General features: G+C 34.4%; 1 protein-coding gene and 1 pseudogene across 1 annotated transcript in view; one reads left to right on the forward strand and one right to left on the reverse strand.

Moving 5' to 3' along the window:
• Positions 1-937: 937 nt before the first annotated feature.
• Positions 938-2,816, reverse strand: LOC140627014 (proteasome subunit alpha type-1 pseudogene; annotated as a pseudogene).
• LOC140626765 (uncharacterized) overlaps positions 2,462-24,766 on the forward strand; it is a 441,573-nt gene continuing 419,268 nt past the window's right edge. The window contains exons 1-2 of the mRNA XM_072814510.1: positions 2,462-2,492; positions 2,846-3,246. Of these exons, the coding sequence (XP_072670611.1) occupies positions 2,462-2,492; positions 2,846-3,246 (432 nt within the window). The remainder of the gene's footprint in view (positions 2,493-2,845; positions 3,247-24,766) is intronic.

Consider the following 24,766-nt stretch of genomic DNA (forward strand, 5'->3'; position numbering starts at 1 on the left):
ACAATATCCAGTATTTAATAAAAAACAAGAACAAAAAACAAAACAACTATTATCAATAAGAGCCAAGATGATTCAGTGGGGAAAGGTCTCTTCAACAAATAATGGTGGGCAGCCCGGGTGGCTCAGTGGTTTAGCACCGCCTTCAGCCCAGGGCCTGATCCTGGAGACCTGGGATCCAGTCCCATGTCAGGCATGGGTCATTACTTTCCATCAAAAGAAACCATGCACCTTTCAGCAGTTATTCTGTTTTCCTCCATTAATCCACTTTTATTCTCTGCAGATTTTCCTATTCTACACATTTAATACAAATAAAAGCATACAATACACGTCTTTCACGATTGGCTTTTTTCATTCAGCATAGTCTTTTTAAGGTTCATCCATGTTGTAGTACCAATACTTCATTTGTTATACGCGTGCTTACAAAAAGGAGATATTCTTTTCTTTTTTTTTTTAAGAATTTTATTTATTTATTCATGAAAGAGAGAGAGAAAGGCAGAGACACACGCAGAGGAAGAAGCAGGTTCCATGCAGGGACCCCGACGTGGGACTCGATCCTGGGTCTCCAGGATCAGACCCTGAGCTGCAGGCAGCGCTAAACCACTGAGGCACCCAGGGATCCCCAAAAGGAGATATTCTTTATTTTGCCAAATGAAGTTATTAAATATACCCCAAACCCCTATTACATACATCTTAATTTTATAGACATTTTCACACACACACACACACACACACACACAATTAGAGCATAATCTGTAATAAGGGGTTCCTAAAATTTCCTTAAACTTAGCTCCCTGAAAAACAGCATTTTGTACTGTGGGCCGCTAAAAACTTCCGGTGACATTGGGAAAACTTGTGGCCATTCACACTCTGTGGGGTTCCCCTTTCTTCACCTGTAAACCACAAACTGCACTAGATGACTCATCCCTTTTCCCATTCAGCCATCCAGGCACCCCTGTAAATCTGTAAATCATATTTCTTTTTTTTTTTCCACAGGCAGGTGAAACAATTTTATTTCACAGTTGTCTTTAAAACCACAAAGACACTATGTTCTTCATATACAAACATTAGTACAGATAACTATACTTTCTAGAAAATGATTATATAGACCCTCTCAAAGAAAAATGCACACATTATATGGTTCAGACAAGTTACTTGGGAAAAACACATCTGGACCCATTCCTAAAACATACCAGAAGACCACGCTGCATCTTTTGGTTCAAAGTATAGATTACTGTCCTCAGTAAGGGCTCCTGCATTCTTACATATTTGATAATACACATGTAGACTGGTTTGTGACTTAATGCTCCATTGGTTCATCAGCCTTTTCTGCAGGTTCATCAGCAGGTTGAGCAGGCTGTGCCTTTCTCTGTGGTCTTTCTTCAAGACCTTCCAGGAACGGAGATACATCATCATCATCATCATAAATCGTAAACTCCAAGTCTTTACCAACAATTCCAATGGAAACATTCTTTGTAGTTAGGTCCTGTTCTGCAGGAAGTGTCTCTCGTAAGGCACGCAGACCATGTTTAACCAGTTCATTCAAATTGCACTCCATAAACCCAGACATATGTCTCTCCAAGTAAGTATGAGCTGATTGAGAACGGGCTCCAATGGACATGGCTCTACAGTCAAAATAGTTGGCAGATGGACAGGTTTGGAAAATGTGAGGGCCCATATCATCATAACCAGCAATAAGCAGTCCAACACCATATGGTCTCCGGCCATACCGTTGTGTTGGTATCTGGGTCTTGCTTCCAATTAGAGATACAGGACGAGACACAGGAAGAGGTCAGGAAGAGGTCTGTCAAATACAAATCTGGAATCCAAACACTCCTGGCGCATAAAATTACACAACAGTCTAGCATCAGCAGTAAGTCCCGCAATTGAGATACCAATATGGTTATCAACATGGAGAATTTTCTTCTGCTGAGCTGCAAGCTCTGACTGTGCTGTCTTCAACGCACCCAACACTGCATGGGTTTTTGATTTCAGACCAAGTGTGGCTGAACCTTGTTTGACAGCTTCCATTGCATATGCAATTTGATGAATCCTGCCCTGAGGGCTCCAAACAGTGACGTCATCGTCATACTGGTTGGGAAACATGGTTCCGGCGCGGGTCTGGCTGCGGCCTCCAGCAGAGGTGGCGGCTTCCTATAAATCATATTTCTGATAAGAAGCTTGTGTCCAGAATGTATAAAGAATTCTTACCACTTAATAAAAAGACAGATCACTCCTTTAAAAAATAAACAAAGGCTCCAAATAGGTATTTCTCAAAATATCTCAAAAAGGCCAGCAAGAACAACAACAAAAAAGATGCTCAACATCATTAGCCAGCAAATGCAAACCCAAACCACAGTGAGACACAATTTCACATCCCCTAGGATGGCCATGATTTAAAAATAAATAAATAAATAAATAAATAAAAATAAAAATTAAAAAAAGACGGATAACAAGTGAAGATATGGAGAAATTGAAACCCTCATACATTGCGGGTAGAAATATACAATAATGCAGTATCTTTGGCAAAAAGTTTGGCCATTTCTCAAAAATTAAACATGGAATTATCTTGACCTCGCAATACCACTCCTAGCAATGTACCTAAGAGAAATAAAGTGGAGGTTCGGAGACACTTACACAGGAAGGCTCATAAATACAACAATTACGAGTAACCTTCACAAAGCAGAAACAACCAAATGTCCATGAACGGAAAAGTAAAGAAAATATCGAGAAGAAAGTATCGAGTACCTGTGGAGAGCACACCTGCTCTCAAAAAGGATGGAGGACGAGGCCTCGCGCTTGCGCATCAGGTGCCCCTGAACGGGCGCGAGATCTCGCGGGATCTCAGGCACGTGTCGAGTTACCCACAAGGCTGTGCTCTCGGGACCGGAAGCACCGCTGGGACCTGGAGTTTTGAGACATGGCGCCAGGCCCTGCCCTGACCGGGTGAGGTGGGCGAGGAGTGATGGCCGGGATGGTGTGAAGACACGGTCAGAAGTCCGAGGAAAAGAGGCCCGCTCTTTCACGGAGTTCGTGGGGGCACCGAGGGTGCGTTCTGCCGTTAGTTCTGCCCCGAAACGGCCCGCAGCCCGGCCCCTCCCTCGCCGTGCAGTGCGGCAGCATCTTAGGGGTCATCTTAGGGGTTTGCCGACGTCTGGTCTCTTCCTCCTGCGGGCCTCGCCTGTCTCCGCGCCGCTTGGCCCACTCGGGATTCTGCGGAAAAGCCGGCACAGCAGGCTGGTCTCCAAGGTAAATTCCCCCGACCTTAGCGCGGGACCGCCGTGCAGGTGCCTGGTTTCCAGTTGATCCTTGCCCACCCCCGACCTGGCTGGCGAACCCTTCCAAATGCCACCCCTTTTGTGAAGCCCGGCCCTAAAACACTACGACGTACCCCTCTCTGAGCCCACCCGCCCATCCGCCTTTATATACAGCCTTTTTCCTTTTGAACTTTCTTTTGCGACCTCAGCCTAGTCCACCACTGTTTGGAATTTAAAGCAACTAGGAAATGTGAATTTACTGATGAAAGACTATAAAATTATAGATTGGTTAAAAGCCATCATGCTGAGCATAGTGCCAGGCACGTAATGGGTGTATTAAAAAACAAATTTTTTTTTTTTTTTAGATTTAAAACAATTAAATTTAACAATTAAAAAAAAACAGTTTAAGAATACATAAATGGAAAAAGGGAGGAGTCATCTAGTGCAGCTTGTGGTTTACAGGTGAAGAAAGGGGAACCCCACAGGGTGTGAATGGCCGCAAGTTTTCCAAATGTCACCGGAAGTTTTTAGTGGCCCCCGGTATGAAATGCTGTTTTTCATGGAGCTAAGTTTAAAAAATTTTTAGGAACCCCTTGTTGTGGATTATGCTCTATTTTTTTTTTTTTATGTGTGTGAAAATGTCTTTATAAAATTAAGATGTATATAATAGGGGCTTGGGGTGTATTTAAGAACTTCATTTGGCAAAATAAAGAATATCTCCTTTGGTAAGCACCCCTATAACAAATGAAGTATGGATATTACAACATGGATGGACCTTAAGAATACTAGGCTGAATGAAAACTAGACATAAAAGACGTGTATTGTATGGTTCTGTTTGTATTAAACGTATAGAATAGGAAAATCTGCAGAGAATAAAAGTGGATCAATGGAGGAAAACAGAATAACTGCTGAAAGGTGCATGGTTTCTTTTGATGAGAAGTGTTGGAAATATTCTTAAATTGATCATGGTGGTGGCATAACTCTGTAAGTGTACTAAAAACTAAAATCAGTTGTCCTGCTCACTTTTAATAAATGGTTTAATTATATTGTATATTAAATTTAACTCAGTAAAGCTGTTACCCTCCCATCAATGATATTACAAAGAAGCAAAAGAATCCATGTAATTCCTAGACAGGGAAAAACAGTTAATAAACAACAATCTGGAATGGTACAGAGATTAGACTACACATTTAAAGCATCCATTTTAAGTAACTTAATTAAACGAAAAAAATGTCTAAATTAATTATAAGTGCTAATCTCATCAGATAGAAACAGTAATATTCAATAGAAAATAAATTCTGGAATTAACTAAAATTATAGAAGAAAGAGCCAGTAGATTGAGCACAATTATCAATTATCAATTTGAAGAACACAAGGGTAATGAAGAAAAATGAACAGTTTTAGAGACCTGAGTAGGAAAATACCACATAACACATCAGGATAGAGAAAACATTTTGGGAAAAAAAAGTTAAAACTTTAAAATTCTATGAAAATTACATTTGGGTTACAGCAGCTGAGCAAGCCACAAGAGGCATAAATATAATCACCAGGCACATTGAGGAAAGTTAGTCAAACTGTAGAAAATCAATTAAAATCTTAAAACCAACCATAAGGAAAACAAAATTTCGTACAGGCAAACAATGGTAAGAATTATTACTGACTTTTCATCAATAACAGTAGAGCCAGAAATAACTAATGATATGTTTAACACACTGATGAATTTATAATATGTAGAGGTAAAAAGATAAGACAACAATAACAAAAAGATATGAGATATTAAATAGAGTACTGTTTAAGTTGATTATATTTGCAAAGACGAAAGTGGGAATTTGAAAATAAGGCTATGACACGAGGGAGAGAATATAAATTATTTGTGTGAAGATGACTAAGAATCTTAGAGATTTAATTCTTGGACAGAGTTCTAGTATTAATCGAGGCATTGGGTAGGAAGTACAGACTACATCAGTGAACAAGATAGGCTTTGTCCTTGTTCTAAGTAGAGACAAAAGCAGAAGGCCATACATAGTGAAGAATCTTGTAAGGAAAACAATTATACTGATGTTTAATTAAATAGAGTTGACATAAGTAATATGGAATATTACAGTGTAGAATTTGATAACGATTATGTGGAAAGTTATTTTTGATAGTGATACAAAGCAAGAGGATGTTCTATAACATTTAGCAAATTTTTCCGTAATGATGTTTATATTTTGTTTTATTCCCAATTTATAGTGAGCTTCTTTGAGCTTCTTTATTCACCTTTGGATCTGTTTGCTATACCTAGCCCTGTGTCTGACACAGCACAGAGTACACCTTCAAAGATCATGTTGTTTTTTGGGAGTCCTGGGTGACTCAGCGGTTGAGCATCTGTCTTTGGCTCAGGGCGTGATCCCAGAGTTCCAGGATTGAGTCCACAGCAGCCTCCCCGCGAGATGCCTGCTCCTCCCTCTCTTATATCTCTGCCTTCTCTCTGTGTCTCTCATGAAGAAATAAATAAAATCTAAAAAAAAAAGATGTTTTTAATAAGAGAGGTAAATTCCATAATACAATAACTCATAGACAGGCTGTGGCCTTATGTCAGCTCTTAAATGATAGGGAAGTTAATATTATCTGGATGGAGAATAACGTCCAGGTATATTTTCAAGATACCCAGTTTTGAGGTGAAACCTAGAAACATCATACTTTCTATAGTCCTGGTTCTTAAATGTCCTTTCATGTTAATAACTTTAAGTATTAGGAGAAATTTGATCTCCTAGCATTCAGGAAACTTTATGGTGTTTCTTTGTGAAGAATAGATATTCTTATTCTTATTTAGCTCAATTTTAATTATTAAGTAACAGTGAATGATATTTAATTTTTCAAAACATGAGAACTAGATGCCTGATTATTGTTTTATGTGTTTTCATTTGGCTACCTTAGTGATATATTTATAATATATAATACTATTTTTTAAAAGATTTTATTTATTTATTCATGAGAGACAGAGAGAGAGAGGCAGAGGCATAGGCAGAGGGAGAAGCAGGCTCCCTGCAGAGAGCCCAACATGGGACTCAATCCTAGGACTCCAGGATCACACCCTGAGCCAAAGGCAGATGCTCAACCGCTGAGCCACCCAGGCGTCCCTAAAAGTCCAACTTTTTATGTAATTATATTCTATTTTATTTTATAATGTAGTATAGAGAATAATATAAGGTATATATTACCATACTACTTTTAATTATGCATTCCTTAAATTACCATTGTTTTATAAGATTCTTTTTTCCCCATTGGTCTTTTGAAATTAGATGTTTGAAAGAAAAACAATTTTCATCTCAAAGTTCTCTGTTTCAGATGATTGGCTATTTCTATAGCATAAAGTGATATCAATAAATTTTTCTGATTCCAATAACTAATTTTAACACATTTATTTTATTATGTTAACATAGTTAATTTTGGTTTTTTTTGGAACTGTCAGAAAGAAAGGAATTTGTTCAGAATTTTTTAAATGTTTAAATTGAATCTATTAACACAACTAGCAAACATATGGCAAAGCAAAATGTTTACATTTCAGCAAAATTCTTTCCTCTTTTCAAATCTTAGCAATGAAATACAGTTTTTAGTTACGTAATACAAAAGTGATTGCCATACATTTGACTGAAAAGTAAATGAATGGCTGGGGGCATTGATATATAAAACCAAATCTTCACATCTGGATTATTTAAATTTATAACAATCAAGTTAGTAGTTTTAATTACTAATCCATAGGCAATAAATCTGTCATATCCACTAATTTATATAACAGTATTTGTAGAGTCTTTACGATTATACTAGATAATAAAAACTCAAAAGTAAAACAATCCTTGCTCTAAAAGTATTTTTACAATTTTGTCTGAAGAATATTCTTTTAAAGAAAGAAAAAATAAAATATGATAACTGCAGCAGTAGGGTTGTGTGGTGTAAGCTCAAAATAGGTATGGTTTCCAAATTCATATATTTATAACCATCAGTGTTGCGTAGCTTGTAATCTGAAGATGGTTGAGAGATACAGAGATGGCATCAGTATTTTGATTTGGGGCTGTCAAAAGAGTTTAGAAATATCTCTTGATACATAATCATAAAGAATATACATCTCCAGGGATACATCAATCTGAGTGTATATCAATATGAATCATGAAAGAAAAATAATATATTCTATCTATGATGTAATTTCTAGCTAAATTGTTTTCTTTTTTGTAAATCTCAAAATTATGAAAAGAAAGCCACATCTTGGTTAGGGTTTATTAGAGAAAACTCATTAGATGTTAACCTTCCTGAAGGTAGAAGCCATGCCTAAACATTCTCTGTCAGGTATCAATAAACTTTTTCCTAAAGGACTTGGTAGTTAATATTTTTGACTTTGTGGGCCATATGTTGTCTATTGCAGCAGCTATTCACTCCTGCTATTGACCAAAAGCAACTGTAGACAAATGAACAAATTGGTGTGTCTGGATTTGGCCCAGTGGCAAGCCAGATTTGATCCACTGACTAACTTTTCCACCTCTATTTGTGTATTCCCACAGCTAGCACTGTGATTGTATTTGCATTATCACTAAAACATTAGTTTTTCAACTAATAATGAAAAATTAAAAGAAACTTAAAGAAAATAGACACTATAAATCATTGGATTTGCTTCCTGGTGTATTTTCTGGTAAAATTATGTTCTTTAAATAAAAATTAGTAGAGGGATAAAAACAGTAAATTGTTTTAGAACAGCCTATCCCAAAAAGTGTCCTATGATCATTGATTCTGCAGAATGCTTAATTAGACATTTTGTCAAAAAGTGGTCCATGTTAAATTCAGTTTAATGAATGTCTCATACTAAACAAAGGTTAAGGTTAGAGGTTAGAGCTTTTGTCAAAATATTCACTGTAATATGGAAGAAATTATGTACTGTGGCATCTAAGAGAGGCCTGGATTACTATAAATGATTGCTCATACTTATTTTAATGCTACTTACAATTTCCAAAATCTTCTATATAGAAAAAACAGCAAGGATGATATGATATATATGGATAGTTTGGGGCTGCCTTATGTCAGTTACTTTACAAAGCTCATTGACTGATTTATGTACAATCATAAATAATCACTTGAAAGATGGAAAGGAAACACAGTTGTCTACAAAAGTGTGGTTACTTCTAAAATTATATGTGCACATACCAAATGTTTGATCAAGGAACAAAATACCTATTACATTACTTCTTTTGTCAACAATGAGAATATTTTAACTGGTATTTGCTTTGGGTAGTAGACTATTATGCCATCTTTTTATTGGAAAATAAAATATATAAATTCTTAATAGTTCATTAAAACATAGCTTCTTTATAATATTTTTAAAAAGTGTTTAGAAGAAGAACATTGGAATATATTTTAGAAAATACATTAAAATTTCTAGTAGTTAAGGAAAACATGAATCCTCTTTTTAAGCTTGGCATGCATTGTGTTTAAGAGATAAGCTTTGGGGCAGGCCCGGTGGCTCAGCGATTTAGCGCCGCCTTCAGCCCAGGGCGTGATCCTGGAGACCCAGGATTGAGTCCCACGTCAGGCTCCCTGCATGGAGCCTGCTTCTCCCTCTGCCTGTGTCTCTGCCTCTCTCTCTCTCTCTGTCTCTCATGAATAAATAAATATTAAAAAGAACAAAAAGCGATAAGCTTTGTGGTTCACTGCTCTACTGTAATTAAAACAGATGGTAATTCAATGTGCAAAGGGGAGATGGCCTTTTATTTAGACAGCAAAAATATATAAAGAAATAAGATAAAAGTTAATGGAGGAAAAGAGAAAACTAAAGAATTAAAGTCTGAGGAAATGTACCTATTGGAAGATGAAATTTTTCACATTCTGTGTGCCCCCAGAGAAATCTGTAGATTCCTCTACTCCAGTATTTCAGTTCAATCTTGTAATTATCTGTATACTCTAGTCTTCACAACTGCACTGAAGAATCCTCCAGGGCAGAAGCCATATTTCTTAGTCTGTATATCCATGGTTTTTAGTATAGTTGCTTACCCATAGCTTGTTCTCAATAAATCTTGGTTGAATGGATATATTGCCTGCTTACAGAAGGGATGACAGACCGAATGTGTACTTTCTCTCCTCGGTGGTATTAAAGGCTTTTGGTTTCCCTCCCAGATAATGCCATTAGCATCCTGCCACTGTGCCTATTCTTCAGCTGCAAAGCTTGTGGGCTAATGGTTTACAGCTTCACCTTTCTTTAGAGACCTACCCTTAGCTTAAAGGTGGCTCAGAAGATGGTATTATGTTTTTACTCTGGACATGAATTTCACCATTTAAAAAAATTGAGGTAACAGTGATTAATTTGCAGTGCTGACAGGATAATTAAAAATAAATTTATAAAACTCACATGCATGTCCAGTGTAATTATGCATAGTAAAATTTCTACAAGTTTGCACAGCATCCCCAAAATAAATGTTACATATCATTTCTAGGGAAAGAAGTGTTCCTAATTCATGTTGCTTTATTAATGAGTCAGGCACTTAATGAGAAAAAAATCTTGTAATTTTTTCTAAAATTGGTTCTCTACTAAGATAAATCTTCAACTTCTGAAAAAGTAGGAATTATATTGACTTGCAAATTTGTTTTATTAGAGAAGGAATATATATTATTTCCTACACAAAGTTTATGAGACCAGTTAATATTTAAAATGTTGGGAAAGTAACATGACAAACTGCAATTTCTTTACTGCTCACCACTCAAAGCAATTTATGTATTCAAATAAGTTAGAAACAACTTTCTGTTATCATTTAAAATATTTCATCATGTCATCTACCTACCATTATAGTTCAAGATGCTGAGACTTACTTGAATGTCTACCCTGAGTTGATAAAGTTCATTTAATTATTTTATTTGACTATCAGTATGCAACTCATATTTCAAGTTTCTAAGTAGAAAAACAACAACAAACCACAAATCCCTAAATCTAGCTTTTAGGATGTAGTAATGACATTGCTAATTTCCAGGTCAGTCATTGTTAATTTTTGGGCTGCGGGGGTTGGGGGTGGGGTGGGGTTGGTAAAAACTTAATTAAAAAAATATTATTTAATTTAGAAGCCAAAAGTTACTTTTGATTCAGAAGTAGACAATTGCTGTTGGGGGCACCATGCACCAAGGCTGCTAAGTATTTTTCACTTTGGGCCTTCAAAATCCACTTCAATATTGCAGATCAATCTTTCTTTCATGAATGATTCTTAGCAAAGAGGAAACCATGGATTCTCAGAAGAACAAATTGAAAAAGTTTAGACCAACTAAAGTAGTTGACTTAGCAGCATTAAAAAAAAATCACTGAAAATTAAAGCTTAACTATATTATAGTAAAAAAAATATATATATATATAGTAAAAATGCATAGATGTAATTTTCAGTTATAAAATCAGGCATCTAAAAAATTAAATAAAAATTAAAATAAAATCAGGCATCCTTGTGACATTATTTTAATGTCATAGTGATTATAGTAGAGTATTACAGTATTTTAAAATTCTGTTCAAGAAGAAAATAAAGACGGTGAAATTCATTTAAAAATGCTAGTTCCTGAGACAAACTAACGCTACAAAATATTGAAGCTACTTAAATATACCAAAGTTAGAGATATAAATAAATGAAGAAAAACATTCAACAATACCCTTTATCTAACACATCACTTTCCTAGTAGTTAGGTTTTATGAACAATATCTTAAGAGTGATACCTCATATACGGCACCTCTTGGGAAGAAAGAAAAAATATGAAAGAACCAAATGTATATAATTATTTTCTCACTTTTAGTAAATAATCACATTTCCAAGGTAAATGCAAATGGATAAACATAAAGACTGAAGAGCAACTTAATATGACAAAGGACATGAAAAACTTGCAGTAAATCAAACAAGGCAGATTTCCCTGCTCAAGTCCTGGTAATACAAATTCACTTAATGTCAGCAGAGCTAATTCCAGCAGAGCTGACACTAGAGTGACTCAGACCTTAATCCTTTTATGTAGACAACTTGGGAGAGTCAGAGCTTTTGTCATACCTAGAAATATGTTTCTTAGACATAGTGTTGTCTCAATTTTTTTTAATTTTAATTTTATTTTATTTATTTATGATAGGCACACAGTGAGAGAGAGAGAGAAAGGCAGAGACATAGGCAGAGGGAGAAGCAGGCTCCATGCACCGGGAGCCCGATGTGGGATTCGATCCCGGGTCTCCAGGATCGCGCCCTGGGCCAAAGGCAGGCGCCAAACCGCTGCGCCACCCAGAGATCCCCTGTTGTCTCAATTTTGAGGGAAAAATATCAAAGTGTATCTGTGAAGTTTCTATGAAGTTTTGTTAGGTCTGTTTTGTGTTTACTTGTTTTCTATTTAAAAATAGAAATGAAAAAAATGCCAAACTCTTTTATTTTTCTATTGTTTAAAGTTACTTTTAAAAAGGCAATAAAATATGTAGTTGCAATAAAATCCTGAGCAGTCCTTAAAGACATGGGTAATTTTATTCTCCAGATAAAAAAAATAAACCTATATAATATGATCGAGAATATCATAAAATAGTAAGTAACTTAAGATTGCTTTAAAATAAGCAAAGGAGGTAAATAAACATTTCTTCAGAGAAGACATCAAAATAACCAACAGATATATGAAGAGATCACATTGTGTCACCAAACATATTTTTCTATCATTTTTATAGAGACATTTTCAATCATTACTGTCTCATCAGTACATACCTAATTCAAGATTAAGTTGTATGTTAGAATGAAAATTTAGATAATATACTCATAAAATGGACAGCCTGCATCATCTCCATCTTTTTCTTGTCTTAAATCAGAGAATTCAGAAATAAAGACTACTATTGCCAGAAACTGTCAGAAGAAATAATATAATCTAAGACAATGTAGTTCAAGTTACACAGCATATGAATATGTATCTGAATATATGTGAAAATATATGTATGATGGTTTTGAAATGGCCATAGGTATTTTGAAATTCCTGTCATCAAGAGGTGGAGTTATTTGTTTTTGGAGTTGAGTTGTAAGAGTTCCTTATATATTTTGAATATTAACCTTTTATCAGATATATGGTTTGAAAATATATTCTCTGATTTTGTAAGTTGCTTTTTCACTCTGTTGATCATTTCCTTTGCTGTGCAGAAGCTTTTAGTTTGATGTTGCCCTACTTTTTATTTTTGTTTTTGTTGCTTATGCTTTTGGTTGTTGAATCCAAGATACTATCATCAGGCAATGGGCATGGTTTTTCCTATGTTTTCTTCCAGTTTTACAGTTTCAGGTCTTATGCTTATTTTTTTTTTTAATTTTATTTATTTTTTTTTAAAAGATTTATTTATTTGAGAGAGAGAGAGCACGTGCACACATAAGCGAGCACGAGGTAGGAGGTGGCAGAGGAAGAGAGAACTGAAGCAGACTCCACACTGAGCTCAGAGCTGAGGCAGGACTGCATCTCACAACCCTGAGATGATTGATGACCTGAGTCTAAACCAAGAGTCAGCCTATTAATGGGCTAGGCCACCCAGGTGCTCCTCTGGTCTTCTGTTTAAATCTTTAAATCATTTGTGGATTATGTTTGTGTATGGTGTAAGATAAGGGTCCACTAAAATCTTTTGCATGTAGATAATCTAGTTTTCTTAAAATCATTTTTTTAAATTTTTTTTAAATTTTTATTTATTTATGATAGTCACAGAAAGAGAGAGAGAGAGAGAGAGAGAGAGAGAGAGAGGCAGAGACATAGGCAGAGGGAGAAGCAGGCTCCATGCACCGGGAGCCTGATGTGGGATTCGATCCCGGGTCTCCAGGATCGCACCCTGGGCCAAAGGCAGGCGCCAAACCACTGCGCCACCCAGGGATCCCTCTTAAAATCATTTTTAAAGAAACCATCCTTTGGCATTTGTGTATTCTTGAAATCCTTGTTGACAATCAGTTGACTCTGAGTGAGTGTATTTCTGAGCTTTCTGTTCTGTTCTGTTCCATTGGTCTGTATATCTGGTTTTATTCCAGAATCTTTCAGTTTTAATTATTGTAGTGAAATATATTTTGAATTTTGAAATCAGTAATGTGATATCTCCAGCTTTGTTCTTTCTTAAGATTGCTTTAAAGTGAGCAAAGGACTTGAATAAACATTTCTCCAGAGAAGACATAGAAATAACCAACAGGTATATGAAAAAAATGTCCAACATCAGTGACCATCAGGGAAATCAAAAGCACAACGAGAGATTATTTCACACTTGTTTGAATGGCATCATAAAAAAAAAAAGACAACCCCTCCCCCCCAATAAGTGTTGGCAAGGATGTGGAGAAATTGGAAATCCTGCACACTTTTTTGAAAATTTAAAATGATGCAGCTGCTATGAAAACTAGTTTGGGAGGTCCTCAAAATATTAAAGATACAACTAGCATATGATCTAGCAACCCCACTTCTGGACATATATCCAGAAGAGTTGAAATCAGGATCTTGAAAAGATATCTACACTCCCAGGTTTATTACAGAATTATTCATAATAGGCAATGTATGGAAACTAAGTGTTCATTGATAGGTAAATAGGAAAAAAAAATGTAATATATAGAATAGTAGTCAGCCTTAAAAAAGAAGAGTCCTTCTATATGTGACAAAATGGATGAACCCAAAGGAAATTATGCTATAAATCAGTTACAGAAGTACAAATACTGCATGAGTTCATGTATGTGAAGAATCTGAAGTAGTCAAACTCTAGGGATGTGACATTTAATCTGGGACCTGAAACACTGAAAGGAATTGGTTATGCAAAATTCCTAGAGAAGACAGTTCTAGGTTGAGGCACCCTGAAGCACTCTTGTCTTCTACAAGAAGAAACTTGATCTGTGCCCTGATGGAAGGGAAATTAAATAATAGCTTAGTTAACACTAGTTAAATAACTCACTTTACATACTTTCCACATTATCTAAACATCCTTATCTCAAAAGTGACACTCATATTTTTACTAAAGATATGTTCTAAAGAACTGTCAGACTATCAGGATGTTTATAATGTCATTAACATAGGAAATCCATTCTGGCCATTTAATTTATTTTTTATTTTTTTTAAACTTTTTTTTTTTAATAGATTTTATTTATTCACGAGAGACACACACACGGAGATAGAGAGAGAGAGAGAGAGAGAGAGAGAGAGAGAGAGGCAGAGACACAGGCAGAGGGAGAAGCAGGCTCCATGCAGGAAGCCTGATGTGAGACTGGATCCTCCAGGATCACGCCCTGGGCTGAAGGTGGCGCAAAACTGCTGAGCCACTGGGGCTGCCCTATTCTGGCCATTTTAGATATTGGCTGGGAATTGTTTGTATTGGCTGGTTTTACATTCCAAATAAAACACAGGATTGAAAAAAAAAAGTGACATTTTTAATATATCAGTTTGCAATTTACTTATTAGAAAACAAATGTCTACAAAAGGATAGAAAGCTATATGATAGTAAATTTGTACAGACAATGGTGGCTGCTCCCTAGGACACTTTTTAATCAACACTAATTGAGAAGAAAGTTTGCTGAGAAAAGGGCATCTTTTACTTAAAGCAATCAATTCTAGATATTATTATCTATTCACTAGAAAGCAAAAATATACCAAATTTTCACTTAAACTTTTTCCTTAAAAGACATGTAAGTTTCTAAAAGTCTGTTTACAACTTGATCAGATATGAAAATGTAATCAATATATTTTAGAATGATCTTAAAGGGCTATATTTATTCACTTTAAAGGAAACTTCAAAATTCAAGCAAATATAAATTGTTAAATTACTTTAAAGATTCTGTTGAGGGATCCCTGGGTGGCTCAGCGGTTGCCCTGCCTCGGCCCAGGGCGTGATCCTGGAGTCCCAGGATTGAGTCCCACATCAGGCGGCCTGCATGGAGCCTGCTTCTCCCTCTGCCTGTGTCTTTGCGCCTCTCTCTCTCTCTCTCTCTCTCTCTCTCTGTCTCTCATGAATAAATAAAAAATAAATCTTTTTAAAAAATTCTGTTGAATTAAAAAACATGTTGGAATATGGAACTAAGTCAAGGAAATATTTTTGGATCAAAATGCAATGTGTATATAAATGTGCTTTGCATACAAGCTCATTTTTAACATTCTTACTGTTAATAGTCTTTAACAATGACAAACCAAAGCATCCTGTATTTTGATAAGTTACTTAGAATTAAAGTTATCTGTAATTACTAGTTACTCTTGTCCCATAATGAACTAATTAATTACTAAGACAAATTGGATTCTCTCTCTCCCTGTTCCTTAGTCTGTCTTCTGTGTTTCATACTGTAGTCAACATGCATTGTCCCAAGTCTCATGTCTTGATGACCACATTTTTGTTCTTCCTGTCTCCAGTCTTTTCTATACTAATGGTTCTTGTCAAATCAATCTTCATAAAATTGCTTGATCCAAGGAATTGAATACTCTTATTCAATAAACCAAAAAATACCACTGCTATTGAAGCAAGTCTTACCTTAGAGTCCTGCCATCCAGAGACATTATAATATATACTAAATAACTTCTGTGTTCCAACATGAATTCCACTTTAAGTAGAAATTGATTTATTATTCTCTTCATTGTCCATGTGTGTGATTAGGAAAGAACAGGAAGTAAATTTTAATTTCTTTTTTTTTTTTAGAGGAAGACTACAACCCTTACTACTTATTTTTCCTTTTTTCTTTCCAGCAAACATTTAAATGTCTTCTAAATACTCAAAATGAATTTTCCATTTGCATGTATCTTTGACTCTTCCCCTTAATCAAATATAATGTTTAACTGAATGTGAAAAAAAAAAGTTCTGGTTACTAAAAAACTTAAACATATTCTTCTTATAAGGTTATAAGGATTCCTATATTCCATAGTATATATAATTTTCCTTAATTTAATTAAGCCAACTCTAGGAAATCTGGTGTACTTGGAAAATAAAAACATTCAAGCATCTCGAAGTTACTATCATGTAGCCATCCACTTTTTACTTTCTCACCCTACTCTTCTGTGTTTATCTCTTCAGCTTAGAAATACTGTCTATAATTTTACTGACCCAGTGGATTATCTCTTGGATTTTCAGGTTTTGATATCTCTGTGGACTGTTCAGTGATCTTTATTGTTTGATTTTGATGGTGATTATTGCCTTGATTTACTCATCACTCAAGCTTCAAAAACACCAATAAAACACCAATTTCTAGAGGCTTATATTTGTTGTAATTTGTTATAAAACATAACTGAGTGTGTGAATTTTTGAATAAAGATCTGTAAGACAAAGCAAAGATCCATAAGACATGCTCCTAAAGATGGAACGTACCTAGTGGTGCTCAAAGAATAGTGAGAAGGATACTGAGATGGCTGAAGTAGAATGAACAAGGGTGGATGGAAATAATAGGAGAGATTGTTATGGTAATGGAGAGCCAGGTCAGACAGGGTCTCATAGCTACTTTCTTTTTTACCCTGAGGGATATATAATGCCATGAGAGTGTTTAAAGAAGATAACCTAAAAAAAAAAATAAATAAAAAAAAAAAAGAAGAAGAAGATAAAGACACAATTCCATATATGAGTTACACATTACAATTCTGGCAGCTGTGTCAAGAAGGATCAGTGAGCTAAGACATAAGTTTGGGTAATTAAATGGCTAATGCAATAATGTCGTCAAGAAACCCAAGTTTTTTAGACCATGTGAGGACAGTATGCAGAGTGAAAATGGTCAGTTCAGATACATTTTGTAAGGTCTTGTCATCTAGTTTTACTAGATTTACACTAGATCTGGAGAATTAAAAAGAGGAAGAAAAGATGACAAGTATATTTTGGCCTAAGCAACTGGCACTGTGTGGTTGGCATTAGCTGAGATACTAGGACTCTAGTAGGAGTTGGATTGGACGATTGGAATATCAAGAGCTCTATGTTTATATGTGGTTTGTATTAGGTATTGAGGTAGGTTAAATATAATACCTAGAGTTTAGGGGGAAGGATTTGTTTAAACAGTAAGGTCACAGTGATTGGAGAAATTATGGGTACATGGTCACTGATGACCTAAAGTATTGATGTGGTAGAAACTTGTAGGATTTAAATCTTGGTGGGGTTAAAAATATTATTACAGCCAAAATACTGGAGAACATTTACTAGAAACATACAATATGGTGGTCAGTAAGTGTGATGTTTGAAATTGAAATTTTGGAGAGCAGGTTGTTACTTGTTATGCCAACACTAAATGCATGGCCTTAGAAGTTAGTCATTAGATAGGGCAAAGTTGGATCTTTAGTAAATATTAAATAATTGTTTTTCTTAAGGTATTTTTAATAGCAAAATTGGAAAAGTGCATTGCTCATCAGTAGGAGATTGCTAAGGAAAAGACAAACATGTTATTTTGAATATTACTAAAACAGTATAAATAATGATGCAGGAAAATAATCTGTTGGAAAATGACCATGGAAAATTTGATAAATAGTAAAGACAGTTTACAAAACAGCATGTATTACCATTTTTTAGAAGATTAATTACATCAATCAAATATGTTTATTGATTTTACAAAAATATGTTTGGTAGGCTTTTCAAAAGTGAGTCATCAGTGGTTATATCTTTAATTTTTATGAGCACATACATTTTTGAAAAAAAAACAGTACAATATTTTTGAAAACATTTAATATTCAGATGAATACTAAACACATTTAAAAATAATGAAGTATTCTTTTTTAAAATTATTAGTTTGATTATTTTCTTTCCTTTAAGTAGAAGGATTTTTTTTTTTTTAATGTAGAACCTCCTCATCATTTAACCTTTTTTAATATTACTAAATATCTAAATCTAATGATTGTTTCTACTTGGACATGGGCAACTTTACTTTAAGGTACCTCTCTAATTTGTCTCCAAAATGCAAATTTTGATGATTTTATTGTATCATTTAACTGAGATATATTCTATTGTCCCACTGTTATGTATACTATGAAAATTAATATAACAGTGTTGTCAATCATTAATAATGGATTTTATTTTTCTTTCTCCTCACAGCCACTGGAGCTGACCCTTTCTCCTAGTCTTTAGAACACAGCTTTATTTTATTCTGTATTTGTTCAATAGGAAAAATTCAGTTGCATAGCTTTATTATGCTGTATTATTTCTTTATACTTTAAACTGATCCTAAGCTAGTGACAAAACTTTAAATAAAAGCCTATAATTAAAGTAATGCTGAAATATGAAGAGAGATATATTTGTGTATCTCTGCACGTGATTAAATGCTACTGCTTAATCATGATTAATAAACCTATGATAGAGCAAGAAAATTTAAATTTTTTTCCTCTGCTCAGAATGAGAGAATTAGATTGTAAAGCAGGATTTATTGATGATTCATGGAAATCAATTTCTTTAAAAGGCATTTTAAGGACATAAACAAGCATTGTGGTTACCCAGGGCAAAATTAAGCATAAAAACATATTGCCTCTGAGGCAGAACAAAATCGTTTCTTGCAGGGAACAATATTGCATAGTCACAGCATGAGCCTTGCATTCTATTTCATGGAAGAGACTGAGGAAAGGAAAACACATTAATAACAAGCTTCTGTCCATGATCACGAAATCTAAAATTCCTGGCTTGGACATGTGTTGGAGTAAGAAAACTATGGTTACTGTATGTAATTTGAAAGTTAATTAGTATCATGTTTCAATTACTTGTTTCTAAATCATTTATTTTCCTTAAAAATAATTAATAATATTATGATTAAGTACTTGGACTGTTTTTTTCATCTCCCCTTGTTAAGTTGGCATAGAGAAAATTTTGTTATTTTACTTTGTTATTTTACTTTATAAGTCATAAAGGAAACAAGCATTTAGTTTTACGCATTTTCATGATGCTATTTGGGGTAGTTGATGGCTTCATGGCACAGTCTAGTAACATTTTTGTAATACCAAATAATTCTTTGCTCTTCATTTTTCCTTAAACGTATAGACCTATTATACCTTGCTTCCCTCTCCTGTCTACTGTATCTGTATTACTTTAACTCAGAATAAGGGTTTGAGTTAGTAGTTTCTCTTCAATCAAGCAGAAATGATATCATATGGCTGAACTGGTGCATGAGCGATTTGGACCGCACCTCAGCTGCTGGAGTGAACTACCCTGGAGTATTTAGTCATCCAACAACATAATCAGTCCTGGGTCTGAAAAGCAGCCCACTTTCCAATATGGGATTTTTACTTTGCTACACATTTCATTATTGTGTCACCTGGATTCCCTTACTGTTTTTCTTTTTCTTTCTTTCTTTTATTTTTTAATTCTTTTATTTATTTATTTTTTTTTTTGCTAGTTCCTTAAAAGCAGTCTTTCCTGCTCTCAGATAATGAAAAAAGCAAAGGAATAGCAATATCCAGAAAAAAAAAAAAAAAACAGCTGAATACACATAATCATCATGAAACTTCACACTGTGATATATTATCTCTGATGCAGTAGAGCAGATGTACTATATTTAGTTTTAATATCTAGGAAACAGCATGGATTCAAAATTGTGCATTCGTCAGTCCCCATAGGAAACTATTTCATTTTCCATAATTTTCTCTTTTCATAGATACCAAGGATGTATTTTCTTTTTTTACTTCACTTTTTTTTTTTTTTTTTTGGCTATGATTTTCGATAGATGCTGGAAAGTTTCCATTGTAACCTTTCTGAAACTCTGGACTCATCTGTCATTTTTTGTTTTGTAAAACCTTTTAAAGTTTCAGAAATGTAATTTTGTTTTATAATTTTAAATACGAAATCTTTCTGGGTAAAATTTTACCTTGGTATTATGTGGAATTACCATTCAGATTTTAAACTACTTTCATTTATGCTGGTGCATTTGATCAAATGGATAAGTAATTTCCCTTTAATATCCCTGAAGAGGGATCCCTGTGTGGCTCAGGGGTTTGGCGCCTGCCTTGGGCCCAGGGCGTGATCCTGGAGTCCCGGGATCGAGTTACGCGTCGGGCTCCCTGTGAGGAGCCTGCTTCTCTCTCTGCCTCTCTGTCTGTGTCTCTCATGAATAAATAAATAAAATCTTTAAAAAAATATATCCCTGACGATATCTATGCTCATTATGGTTAGTTGCCGCAGCAGCAACTTTTTGGAAGAACCAATCTTCTGTAGCTTTCCCGATATTGAACTCATTTAGAAAAGTACATGGCATGACCCTAGCAGGTGTTTTGAGTGTTAGACTACTGTGATGTTGTGTCCCTCTGCCACCTTTTTTTCATGAACAAATGAATTTATTCATGAACTGACGTGTTACTTCCAGTACCTGTGTAATATCACTTTCTCATATAATAATAAGACCATATTGATAGATATGCAGATAAAGTTGATGCTAGATTTCCTTTTAATTTTATACTTTCAAAGTATTCATACTCATAATTATTAAAAATGTGGTATATAGGATGGCCCAGGTGGCTCAGCGTTTTAGCGCCACCTTCAGCCCAAGGCCTAATCCTGGAGACCCAGGATGGAGTCCCACATTAGGCTCCCTGCATGGAGCCTGCTTCTCCCTCTGCCTTTGTCTCTGCCTTTCTCTCTCTCTTTGTGTCTCTCATTAATAAATAAATAAAATCTTTAAAAAAATATTATATATGAAATAAGAGGATCTCTAATTCTAACAAACTATCCTGAAAGAATAGTTTAGATTTTGAAACTCTTAAATTCCAGTATTGATAATAGGTATAAAATTCAAGCAGACATTTTCATCATGTAAAACAATATTTCAGCACTAGAATAAGCTATAATTTTGATTTTAATCTATCCATTGATCAGAATTGTATCAAAACCATAGAAAATATAGGGAAATATTCAAATATTTTCTATTGAAATAATATAAAAGGATTTGATTCCTTGACACTCTCATTAAAGATTCATATTTGTGAAACTTTGTCATTCTCCATTTTATATACTTTGCACAATAGGCAGCACAAATAGACACTCATGTGTGGAAGCAAATGAAAAATTAATCACTGAAGTCTAAATCTCCATTATGTAAAAAGTATTAGCTGCCAAAAGTTGGAAGGTAGAAGGATTTTGTGAAAATGTGGAGATGCTAATGATCTCATTTTACCAAGTGGTTCCTAAAACAATATACAATATTATAGGTGGACATAAATGAAAATATGAGTATGTTATTTAATTTCATACAATATTTCAAAGAGATATCTTTACTCCCATGTTTATTGCAGCATTATTCACAATAACCAAGATATGGAAATAACCTAAATGTTCGTCTACGGGTGAATACTTGTAGAAACAGAGAATGAGTGGCTGTTACCAGGGCCTGGGCTGGGAGGCAATTTGAGAGATGTTGGTTAAAAGGTACAAACTTGCAGTTAGAAAATGAATAAGTTATGGAGGCCTAATACATAGCATTGACATTATAGTTAACAAAAATGTATATTTGAAAGTTGCTAAGACACTAAATCTTAAATGTTCTCACCACAAAGAGGAAATAATAATGTGACATGATGAAGGTTAGCTAACACTATGATAGCAATCATATTGCGTATGTAAATGCATCAAATCAATACATCATACATGTTAAACTTACACAAAGTTATGTGCCAACTTTAAAAGAAATTGAATTGTATATATTTTATTCATTCTGATATGGATTACATTTTTAAAACAAATAGATTTTTTACTAATAAAAATATTATAAAAACAAAAAAAATCAGAAATATATATAGAAAAATCTGACTAGAAGAGAAATACAGATCTTTTATTTACCTCTCTCTCTATATATATATATATACACACACTCTCTCTCTCTCTCTCTATATATATATATGTATACATACACACACATATATTTTTTATATATATATGTATACATACACACACATATATTTTTTAAGATTTTATTTATTTATTCACGAGAGAGAGAGAGGCAGGATCTTCGCAGGGAGTCCGATGTGGGACTCGATCCCTGGACTCCAGGATCAAGCCCTTAGCTGAAGGCAGAGGCTCTACCACTGAGCCACCCAGGTGTCCCACATATATAATGTTTATTGATAATTTAACACATTGAAAGTTTAGGAAATCTTGAAATGTCTTATTCTGATATTTAAAAGATGAAAGTTGTCATTTTTAACGGAATTGACAGTACTGTTAAAATATAAAATGTATCTTAATTTTTCATTATATTAGTTGCTACTTAACTTTCATGTATCAAAACTTTAATTTATATTGGCACTTTTACTTTGTAATTTATTTTAGTCAATGAAGAATGGATTACAATTTTTGGCTTATAATTAATAATTTTAAGGATATTGCTACTTATTTTTTAATATTAATGTTTTGAAATATTCTGTATTGAAAAGTCGTGTGTATTTCAATGAGATATTTATTTAGCTAAGTAACTATAACTCATGATGTATTTGAAGAACAGATTTTGAGCCACTGAATTATCTAGAATGTAACAGATAAGGAATGCCTTATATATTTAGTAAATACATTGATTAAGTTATAAAGCCTCCTAATATTTTTTACTTGTCCGAAACTTTAAGTTTGATACTCTCTCTTTTACATAGTTACAATATGTAGATAGGGGAAGGGGAAGCAAAGCAAGAATGTTTTGATGATACTAAATCATTATTGAAAAGTATGTATCAGCTGAAATTAATTTGTAACATCTGAAAATTTGAACATCTGTTTGGGGTTTTTTGGTTTCTATTTACACATAAATTAAATTATAAATATAATTAATGATAGATACCTAATTGACCTGGACTTTAAACCCCTCCCCTCCTTTTTATTGTAATAACATGGGTGAATGTCGAAACATGCTGAGTGCGAGAATCCAGACATAAAATAGTATTTATAGAATTATTTCATTTATAAGAAATTCTAGGAAAGGTAAGTCATATCCATAGTGAAACATACACACACACACACACACACAAAAAAAAAAACAAAAACACACAAATGTGAATGGCTACCTGGAGATGGAGGTGTGGAGAGTTTGATTGTGATGACACTCAAGGAACTTTTGGAGATAAGGGAATGTTCTGTATTTCAATGTGGTAGTTACACAGGTGTATGAATTTGTCATTGCTTGTTGAAATGTACATCTAAGATGGTTGCATTTTGGGATGCCTGGGTGGCTCAGCGGTTTAGTGCCTGTCTTTGGCCCAGGGCATGATCCTAGAGACCCAGGTTTAAGTCCCACATCGAGCTCCCTGCATGGAGCCTCCCTCTGCCTATGTCTCTGCCTCTTTCTCTCTTTGTGTCTCTCATGAATAAATAAAAATAAAATCTTGAAAATAATGTGTTTAAATTGATGTAAATACACCTCAGTCAACTTATTCTAAAATAAATAGGGAGAACTAGCAATTAGTTTGATTTTTAGCTTTGGCCACACATGGTATATTTAAGTCAGCTTAAAGTATATTTTTTTTTTTTTTAAAGATTTTATTTATTTATTCATGAGAGACACACACACAGAGAGAGAGAGAGGCAGAGACATTGGCAGAGGGAGAGGCAGGCTCCATGCAGAGAGCCCGATATGGGACTCGATCCCGGGTCTCCAGGATCAGGCCCTGGGACAAAGGCGGCACTAAGCCGCTGAGCCACCCGGGCTGCCCAGCTTAAAGTATATTTAAGCTTCGTGGTGTTTTATAAAGTTAGGAGGATATAATATTTGAGAAAATATGGATTATATATATATATGTGTGTGTGTATATATATGTGTGTGTGTGTGTGTGTGTGTGTGTATATATATATTAACCTGGAGAGGGGAGAGGTTAATTTCCATAACCTCTATTAAGATCAAAACATGCATTTTGTTAATTTTTTGGGATTTATCATAGAGTCTGTTAAATCATTTACAAAGCTTTTCATTTAATCTATGTAGTTTATTACCAGTATTCAAAATTGGGGACTGCTGTCTATCATTTTATTTGGATAATCATTTGATATATGATACTTGTTTTTGTTGTTGTTTTTGTTTTTAAATACTGTCTTGATCCAGTTTTGAGGCTCTGGCTGGAAATCAGCATTGCTGATTTATCATATCCATTTGAAATATCTCCTTAAAATCCCCACCAGTCACAAAATTTGTGATCAGTCTATCACTCTCAATACTAGACATACATTTAGAACACAATCCCAGAAATATGAACATGTCAACTTTTGGGGAAAAATGTTTTAACTTTGGATATCATTCATGAATTCAATTCAATATTCTCTGTTTATTTCCTTATAGCCCTTTATGAGAACAAAATGAAAATAGTGACTGTAGGGATTGTGATAAACAATTTGGAAGTAATATCAATAAGATTGTACACCAATCTGATATATTTGGTAACAGAGAAGGAGGATTGAAAAATGCTTCCGGAGTCCTAGAAATTGGTATGGATGATAAAGGTATACATTTAGATCAGCAACCGAGGGAAAGCAAATCTAAGCATGCTGAATTTATTCTTTCTGTGCATATATGTAGAGAGAATGTATAGCCTTTTCCTAAAATCCTAAAGTCTCCAAAGGAAACCCCTACTTCATCAATCAAAATGTAATTCAATTAATTTTCAGC

Source organism: Canis lupus, chromosome 38, assembly GCF_048164855.1.
Source record: "Canis lupus baileyi chromosome 38, mCanLup2.hap1, whole genome shotgun sequence".
NCBI lineage: Eukaryota > Metazoa > Chordata > Mammalia > Carnivora > Canidae > Canis > Canis lupus.